The sequence below is a fragment of the Ipomoea triloba genome, chromosome 12 (genome assembly GCF_003576645.1).
Source record: "Ipomoea triloba cultivar NCNSP0323 chromosome 12, ASM357664v1".
NCBI lineage: Eukaryota > Viridiplantae > Streptophyta > Magnoliopsida > Solanales > Convolvulaceae > Ipomoea > Ipomoea triloba.
Genome location: NC_044927.1, coordinates 7,668,419 through 7,678,547, shown reverse-complemented (window position 1 = coordinate 7,678,547; position 10,129 = coordinate 7,668,419). Strand labels below are relative to the sequence as shown.

At 33.5% G+C, this 10,129-nt stretch overlaps 2 protein-coding genes across 2 annotated transcripts; both read right to left on the bottom strand.

Moving 5' to 3' along the window:
* Positions 1 to 664: 664 nt before the first annotated feature.
* Positions 665 to 2,633, bottom strand: LOC115998010 (ribonuclease 3-like). The gene is made up of 4 exons (XM_031237462.1): positions 2,475 to 2,633; positions 1,871 to 2,014; positions 1,513 to 1,711; positions 665 to 1,095 (listed from the first exon to the last, which is right to left on the bottom strand). Exons 1-4 carry the CDS (start codon positions 2,577 to 2,579, stop codon positions 863 to 865), a joined length of 681 nt encoding a protein of 226 aa, XP_031093322.1. The 5' UTR covers positions 2,580 to 2,633; the 3' UTR covers positions 665 to 862.
* Positions 2,634 to 7,425: 4,792 nt separating this feature from the next.
* Positions 7,426 to 9,177, bottom strand: LOC115998009 (ribonuclease 3-like). Its single transcript, XM_031237461.1, has 4 exons — positions 9,039 to 9,177; positions 8,750 to 8,911; positions 8,429 to 8,627; positions 7,426 to 7,933 (listed from the first exon to the last, which is right to left on the bottom strand). The coding sequence occupies exons 1-4, from the start codon at positions 9,147 to 9,149 to the stop codon at positions 7,701 to 7,703; spliced, it is 705 nt and encodes a 234-aa protein (XP_031093321.1). The 5' UTR covers positions 9,150 to 9,177; the 3' UTR covers positions 7,426 to 7,700.
* Between the last annotated feature and the right edge of the window lie 952 nt (positions 9,178 to 10,129).

Sequence of the window (10,129 nt, the reverse complement as noted above, 5' to 3'; positions counted from 1 at the left end):
TATTATATATATATATATATATATATATATATATATATATATATATATATATATATATATATATATATATATATATATATATATATATATATAATTAAAAAATTAACAAGACCGACTCGTACGAGTTAACTCGGCTAACTCTGTCGAGTTGGTCGAGTTAACTCGGCCGAATTCGGCCCAGTCGGCCAAGTTAGGCCCTAGCCGGGTGGCCACCTAGGCGGCCGCCTAGGGAGCAATTCGCCTCGACCTAGGGACGCCTAGTGCCTAGGCGGCCGATTTTTGCAACAGTGATTCAAAGTGAAAACGAGTGATTTTTGTGCATTTTGGAAGAAGATGGAACCATTTGGAGCATGGTAAGAGGAATATAATTACATATGAATTTATTAGAAATGGATTCGGGGTGGACCAACTCGAAGAAGAAACGAGCACAACCCGGAAGCCAACCTTAGCCTCGGTCTAGGGCGCCCAGAGGCCAACCTCAGCTATGGACTCAATTAAGGGGTTTCCAACTACCCGTCCTATTCTCGTGGAGTTAGTTAGAGAGCGAATTAATATAAATACAACCATCATTGTCTTGTTAAGTTAGTTAGTTAGAGTGCGAATTAATTACAACCATCATTGTCTCGTGGAGTTAGTTAGAGAGCGAATTAATTTAACTATTGGGTTATTTGAATCCAACTTCACAGGTCAATATAATATAATCCATCAATTACAATAGCTAGATATAAAATTTAACACAAAACTAATTACTTCCTGAAATATATAGGAAACTAAAATAGCAACACATACACATTATTCAAAGTTTTCTCTGGACAAATTGGGAGTATTCCCTTGTTCACGATTTACTCACTTAGCATCATCTTTAAGCGGGGAATTTGACTTTATTGCCGTTCTTACCATCGCAAATCCAAAAGGAAGATCCAGGACATTTTATCTTCTTACCCTTGATATTAGCACAAAGTGTAATGTAATCCAAAACAGCGTTCAATCCCTTTTCGTCTTCTCGGCATGTCACCGTTATTTCTCCTAATCCCGCTTTTTCTATAGCGTTATTGATTGCATCTCCCGGGTAATATGTACCATTCGGTTTGATTCCTGCGGCCATTAAAAAAAAAAATTAAACATACTAATCATATCATACACTTTGGCATCAAACATTTACCCCTACACTAAAAGTTATAGTCTATATATAGGTAGTACCAAATGTGCAACTTTATTTTATTATTGGCCTCTGTCCAACGACATCCATGACCTGACTCTGATATCACTAGTTAGGATTATACGCCTTATCAATATGCCAAAAGCTATATCTAGTAGCGAAAACGCAACTTTATTTTCTTATAAACCGCCATCACATATTCAATAGAGAGGGCACTAAATTTAATCATAAGCCTCCACCCAACAATCTTCCTAACCACCAATTGATGGATTTGACCCTTTACCGGCCTCCGTTGGGTCCCAATTAACAATACACAACATAAGTTTGTAATAAAACAAGATCTAGTTGATTACCTGCATCACTTAGAAGTTTGAGGAGATTAATTTGCTTGAAAGCACCGACAGCTGCAGCAAAGTAATCATGCTGATTATGTTCTGGTTCTACACAAGTGCCAAACTTGTACCATTCTTCCATCCACAACTTCTTGCTATCTCTACTAGGACAACTCAAGGAGGGCCAATATTTTTGCAAACTCGGCACCAAATCTGCAATCTACATATCAAAAGGTTCAAGCTGACCAGTTATTTTTATTCGTCCATTCTTAAAAAAAAATGAAACAATAATTGAAGCGATACAATCATACAATATAATGATGTTTAAATAACTAATTCTTGTTTTGAAACTATATATATAACATTATAGAAATAATACCTTTGATGGTTGGAATTTGGTTCCATTTGGGCAATACGATACAAAATCTCTTTGAAATTCATTAATGACAAAATCATTTAAAGAAGGGTTTCCTTTCTTTGGGAGGCAACAGCCTTCCTTGCTTTGACACTGACTCTTTGGCCACTGCGCACACACAAAAAGAGTTAACTTAGACCATCTTCAATAATTGTAGTTTTTGAAGAGTTTTGCATGTATAACTAGAAAAGAGAAGATGAAAAAGAGTGAGAAAAAAAAATAAAAAATAAATAAATAAATAAAAGCTGGAAAGAAGAGAAACGCGCCCGCCCTCGATTGGGCGTGGAATGTGCACCCAATGCGAACAAAGGCAATAGCCTTATGCCAGTTCTCTCCTGCAGGACCCACAAAAAACTTGAGTCTTGTAGGAGGAGCTAAACACTCTCTCTCCGACATTCTCTTCCACCTAAATCTAAACCCTGCAAAAGCTATGTAAAATCTCCCTATTCGGGATGCTCTATGTATAAGAATTGAAAACTCCATGAAATATTATTGGAGATACTGAATGAAATAATTAATCCAAATAATGAAATCATTAAATTAAAATAAATAGGAGCTGAGAGCATACTTTGAGACTGATGTAAAAGGTATCATCTAAGGTGACGGCGGATATAGAGGAAAGGAATGGCAGAGAGAGTGCAGTTAGAAGAAGAAAACAGAGGAAAAGCTTCATGCTTCTTTAATTTGCAGTTAGCTATGGTAACAACGTCGTCCATTTGTTTCCTTGGTTCAGCCCATATTTATAGTTGCCGTGACAATTATTTTTAATGTCTTAGGCCAATTGTGTTGTGTCAATTGTCAAATATGGATGACAGGCAAGAAGCCCATGCCTATGAAGTGCAAGTGGGCGCCGATATGATGGTCGACAAGCACCTAGTTTGACCCGAATTCCGACTGTGTTTAGTGGAATTGTTAGAGCCACCTGATTTCATAAGACATTCCTATGACCTGCTTCCATGATGGAAATTTCAATTTTGTGTTTAGCAGACACTGCTACTATACACACCATATTTAAAAACAATAATATTTGATAATGTAATGTTAGGATCAAGTGCTTACAAAAGTTATACGAAGTAGTCTAACATAAAGTCTTAACATAATAAGAGTCTCGAACCTGAACCCAGAGTAATGGGCCCTGATTTAGTCTTATAGCCCACTATGAGTTTAGCGTAAGGTAGTTGCAACCAACTCCCCCTTTTTAGAGGGATGGTTAAGAAACTTCATAGTATAAAAGGGGTTCGTTATTGTCTTGTTATGACATGATATGCTATATGGTTCAAATACAAACACCTTTGTAATGATCTTACATTATTATTAATATAAGAATTGTCTCCGCAACAATTATTAATTGTCTTTTCTATCAAATCATCATTCGGTATCCTCCCTTTATTTATTGGGTTTAACGATTCGGACTACCCGAATTAATTAAATCCATCATAACCGTTTAACATCATTCCTCCATGATAAGTCATAACGCCACGTCTCAAATCAAGTAGGGACTGAACTCGTCCAACTCCAACCGCACCCCGCACCACAACAACAATAATAATAACCTTTCTGTATTCTTTGATCGAGGAATAAAAACGAAGTTCCCATGGGAGCCATCAGATTTGGACTACTATAGATATGGATATAAACTGAGCCCACAGAACTTGGCTCATAAGGATCTGTATATTATAAAAATGATTTGAATAATGAAAAAGTTGGACTTATTTTCAGCCTTCCTATCCATGTGAATATAATGCATCCATATCCTCGCGCTGAAATTTCAGTCGACGTACGTGGGCGGGGGCCGCATCACAGAAAGATAAATTATTGTGTGGATCGCAGTCTAAAACATTTTAACTTTAAAAAAAATTATTTTTCAATTATGTGTTAGAATAATAAATTTTTTGGGGTAAATAACATATTTTATGAGTTCGAATAATTTACTTGTTATAGTATAATAATATTATTATAACACGAATTCATCTCTGAAGAACTTGTGACATTGTATTAATTGGAGACCAGGCCAATTCTCCCCTTAATTTATCTTCTTGCAAGCAAACAATTAACAGGATTATTGATTAACCCTCCTTCAATTCCCGCGTTCTTTTATTGCAAATGTGATGCCAGTCTCTCTATTGATGGCCAATTTTTTAATACTCAATTATTTTTTTTTTAATACTACTGACTCTATTTACCTATAATTCATGTGGGAGTGTAAATCGGGACACCGGGTGCCAGAAGGTCTTTGGCTTAGTACTCAATAATAATAATAATAATAATAATAATAATAATAATAATAATTATTATTATTATTATTATTATTATTATTAAAAGTGAAATGGAATTACATGGCTACCGAGACAATAGTGATGAATTATAAATAAATATGATAATATGATAACTCAATTTTTAAAGTGGGAATATTTCTCTTCAAAAAAGAGCATCCTCATCAATTGAATTTTTTAGCGGTTATTGAGAAGTTTTTGTAAGTGTGATTAGAAAAGAGAAAATGGGTGGGAATGAAAACAAAATAAAAAAAACAAATTTGATTTAAAAAAAAAAAAAAAGTTAGAGGGTCAGGCGCAACAAGCCTTCCCTTTATCCTAGAAAATTACTGTGCTAATATCTCATACTTGCAGGAGTCCCTTTTCCTTCTCTCTCTTTGCCCCTCTCTCCTCCACCTGGCTTTGCACTGTTCCAATATCTCTTCAATATCCACCGATATTGATGCTCTCAACTTCATATTCTTCTAGAGTATTTCTAGGTACTTTGGCTTAAGAGAGATTTCTCCTGTTGCAATGATAGTGGCATGGGATTGTTGCAACAACTTTAGGTCACATCTTTGAGCTTTCTTTTTCTCCATTTAGCTTTTAGGTAAGCTTTTATCTTAGCATTCTAGTAAAGCATTGTTGGTTCCATTTAGCATGGACGTAGTGGGGAAAAAAACATATATATACCTTTCCTTCAAAAGAAAAACAATAATTGAGTTACCACATCTCTCGTTAATAAGTTAAGTTATTTGATAAAAAAAAATAATGGTGTCTAATTCCCCTAATCAAATTATTATATACTTTAAGATTGAGTAAGGTGTCCCAAACCCAATAACGTAACTCATGCATTATCTTTAATTTGGAGCTCATTTAGTCATTTAGCTAGATAGCATAAATGCATTTGCATATGAAACGTAACTATGAGCCTGTGACCAGTTGAGCTGCCCATACGGGCACAATATATTCTTTGAGGTTGATCCTACATTGCCGTAGGTGAGATTCGATCCTTGGTCTTTCTTCCCAAACTTCACCATGTGGCCAACTGAGCTATCCATGCGGGCTATACAATATATTCTTTATTTTGGCTACTGGACATTATTATTGCTAGCTAAGACAAATTGTTGTATAAATAGTAGAATAGTGCTTTGTATTAGGATCCAATTTTCTTAGCATTCAAGTTGTTATTATGTTGTCGTGCTGACATAGTTGTACATGTTAAATTTTGTCTCAAATTACTTGAATAAAATGTACACAATTGTTTTCTTATATACTTCTATTTACAGAGGTCGGTAAAAGGCCAAATCTAATATTTTGTTATTTTGATTCTAAAAAATGTGTGGCGGTATAAAAAATAAAGTTGGGCTACACATTTTTCCTTCTGTTATCAGTATAGTGCTATTATAGAAAAATATGAGTAGTACAGTGCATGTGTCCACATTTTTCCTTGAGTTATCTGAAAAAGATAGAGAGTGCTCTCATAATTCAGTGTGTTCTTTAAGAGGCACGAAAGGGCACAAAACGTGTATAATTTGTCGAATATTCTGCCTATGTTTTGTCAATGCTCAGATAATTTGTCCCATTTGTTTTCGTTTTTAAAAATTAAAATTTCAATGCCATAATTTTTGTGACAAAGTTATAAATAAAATCATTAGATTATGGAAAAATTGTCGTTTTATCCCTAATAAGTTATAAGATAATTGTAGAATTCGCCTCTAAATGTTGACCATGTTCACTTTTTGTCCCTAAGTTATTATTGGTGTTGCACTTTTTGTCCTTTCGTGCTCAATTTTCGTCCTTAAATTATACTAAAATTGTAAATTGCGTCCTTAATGTTTTATTAGTAAATGACTAAAAGCGCAATGCCAATGATAACATAGGGACGAAAAGTAAGTATGACTAATATTTAGAGACGAATTCTACAATTACCCTATAATTTAAGGACGAGAAGAGCAATTTTCCCTTAAATTATCCTAATTCATTTGTTTTCGATCAATTCGTTTTTAGGGATGAATTCTACAATAATATCCCATTTCTTTTCGTTTTTAAAATTTAAAATTTCAATGCCATAATTTTTGTGACGAAGTTATAAATAAAATCATTAGATTATCCTAATTGAGTTAATTTCATTTTTTGTCCTACATTTATAGGTGACAATCCACTTTTAATCATTTTTTATTAGAACATTTACTTCTGGTCCTAGTATTATTGTAGCATGACCATTTTTTGTCCTTTATCAACAAATCAGTTTAAATATCATTAAATATAAAGACATTTCGGTCTTCAATTATGAATGTTTTCAAACAAATAAACATAAAAATATAACGGTTCAACATACTTTGTATAAAAAAGATTAAAATATCTTTATATTTAATAATATTTCAACAATTTTGTTGCCGAAGGACTAAAATTGATCATGCCACAATAATACTAAAACTAAATGAAGATGTTCTAATAAAAAAGGACTAAAAATGGATTATCACCTATAAATCTAGGGCCAAAAATATAATTAACTCTATCCTAATTCATCATAATTTGTCTTATATATATTAATTTTTTGAACTTTAAGGATTACTGCATATTAATCATTATTTACGTGACCATTAATGATAGTAATTTCGACTAAATTTACAACATATACAACTACTAGTATTTTGTATGCGTGATGCGCGAAAACTAATGCCCAATATTAAAACATTAATAAATACAAATAATTAAAATTTATAATTTGAATTATATATACACAAATAATATATGTATTTTATACACACATATATGATTTACTATTAATAGAATATTTATTAAAATATAATCAACCATTAAATATATTATATAATGATTTTAATAAAATGATAATTAAAGAATAGGAAAAAGATATGATAGATATAGGTGTATGGTAATAATGGTGGAGTTAAAATTAACGGTGTTATAATGGTGTAAGGGTAGTTTTGTATAACAAGAATGTAGTAGGGACATTTTTGTCTAATAACATTGAAGTGTACAACATTTAAAGCAAAATGTATACATTTATTAGCATACAAAAAGAGGGACATAAATCAAGGATATAACTTTGATTGAGACTTATTATGTTTTTAGACTATAAAAATCAAAAGACTTTATTATTGTCCTAAACACGATGGTTGAGTAAGTGAAGCATCATTTCTGAATCAAAAGGTCATTAGTTTAATTCTTTCTTTCTGAACTTATTAGTGTGATTCTTGTCAATAACTCTTAGTTGAATTTGGATTTACACAGTGAGCACCATAGATAGAAAATATTTTTATTTTTGGTACGAAACTAAATATTAAGATCTACAAGCACCGAGTTATGTTTTCATTACACAACCTCGTTGTACAATATGTGATCACTGGGTACTATGTGTGTCACTTATTATTTTCTTAATCCCAGGGAATACATGCAAAGTACAAGTTTAAGTTCAACATACTTAATTGGGTTCCACACACATTCAAGCTTTGCTCTGCCCAAATATTGGGAGTATTCAATTCCCTTATTCACAGTTAACTCACTCAATTACCCCTTTAATAGGGGAATTTGACCTTATTCCCATTTGTACTATCGCAAATCCAAAAGGAATGCCCTGGGCATTTGATCTTCTTACCCTTGTTGCTAGCACAAAATGTAATGTAATCCAAAACAGCGTTCACCCCCTTCTCGTCTTCTCGACATGATACCGTTATTTCACCTAATCCAGCTTTTGCTATAGCTTTATTGATTGCCTCTCCCGGGTAATATGTACCATTCGGTTTGATTCCTGCAACCACATCATAAACAGATTAAAGAGTAATAATGCAACATCAAATACAATGAGGTCTAACTCAAAGGGGTATATAGCTCAGGTGACAAATGAGCTTCTTCGCAAACATGATCCCCGGGACAAGGTTCAATTTTCACAAGTGATAATTCTTCTTTAGCCAGTTCATGTGCCTCTTGAAGTGAACGGGAATTAGTCGGGTGTATCTGGACCATAAAATAGACAACAAAAGACCCAAAACACCACATAGTTTACACAAAATTAAGGTCTAACCAACTTGGTTGGCGTATGAAATTTAGAAATCAATATAGCCAGCACTTTATCGCTTAGTTAGGCCGACCCGACCCAATGCGAACGTGAATTAGTCTGATTATGGTTCAAATTTAAAAGTAATTCATATAATTATGGTTATGGTTTAGGATTTACTTATAATACCTCGTGATCTAATTAAAAAATACAACGAATTGAAGCCTACTATAGTACTATTTCAGTTACCTGCATCAGCTAGAAGTTTGAGGAGATTAATTTGTTTGTAGACTCTGAGAGCAGCTGCAAAGTAATCATGCTGATTGAATAGTGTTTCAGCACAAGTACCATACTCCACCCATTCTTCCTTCCACAACTTCTTGCTATCTCTACTGGGACAACTCAATGACGGCCAATACTTTTGCAAACTCGGCACCAAATCTGCAATCTACATTTCAAGAAAAGTGAGGATATAAATTGTAATTTAAAATTATTAAATTTTTAGAAATTAATTATTAAAAAAGAGAGAGAGAGAAAGAATCATTGCAACATAATTATATTATATTATACCTTTGAGGGTTGGAATTTGGTTCCCGTTGTGCAATTTGCTATTGTCCCTCCATTACTAGAGTAAAATGCCTGAAATTCATGAATGACAAAATCATTCAAAGAAGGGCTTCCTTTCTTTGGGAGGCAACACCCTTCCTTGCTCTTACACTGTGTCTTTGGCCACTGCAAATTAACATTCATCACTCTTTCATCAAAACATTACTTAGCTTCATACATAAATGATTGCATATATACAATGATACTATATTGAAAATAGTGGGTAAATAAAATGAAGATAAACGAAGCATACTTTGAGACTGATGAAAAAGTAATCAGGTTTGATATCAGCGGTAAAGGCTATAGTAGAAAGGGATGCCAAAGAGAGTGTAGTTAGAAGAAGGAAACAGTGGAAAGGCTTCATGCTTCTTAGCTGCTTTGGTAACTAGGTGCATTTGTAAGCTTGGTTGAGTCCATATTTATAGTTGTCTTCACAATGACAACTCAATATTAAAGCACCTTTTTTTTTTTTGGAAAGAAATTAAAGCACGCTATGTTTTTGTTTTGAAAAAAATTACTGTTTCCCTTACTAGTCATGATCATGGTTTGATTCAAGTCGAATCGTGCATTATTGGAATCGAACTAAAACTGAACCAATTATAAAATATATTGACCCAATTCAGAACCCAAACGGTGAAAATTGAAAAAAACAAATAATAAAAAAATTAAGAGTTCAAAAGCCAAACTGCCACTGGCCAGTGGCCTACTGGCCACTTGGCCACTTGGCCTGGCGCAGAGGCCAGGCTTCATGGCCTATGCACCAGGAGTTTTAAAAATTAAAATAAAACCTAAATAAAAAAAAAATCACTATTTGAACCCCCGGTTCAAACCTAAATAGCCGGTTCAAGAACCGGAACGCATTTTTGGAAATGAATCGGAACCGAGACCGGGGTCATGTTTACTTTTTGTCCTTTAATTATAGAATAATTGTATAATTCGTTCTTAAATATTAGTTATACTTATTTTTATTATCATTAACGTTGCACATTCCGTCCCTTTACTAATAAGATATTACGGATGGAATTTGTAATTTTAGTATAACCCAAGCATAATAAGTGAGCACGAAAGGAAGAAAAATGCAACGTCAATGATAATTTATAAACAAAAAGAAAACACGATCAACAATCAAAAACGAATTCTATAATTACCATATATCTTTGAGACGAAAACTTAAATTATTGATGTTGGGCCAATTGATGAACATATACAGCACGCATTATTTAACTTTTTGTGTCTTTTAGTAGTTTTGCCATGGATGGCAGTATGACGGCAAATTATGCTGTGGACCCAGGTCCACCTTGCAAGGTGGACCTGGGTCCAAAACTACGTCGTTTTTATCTTTTT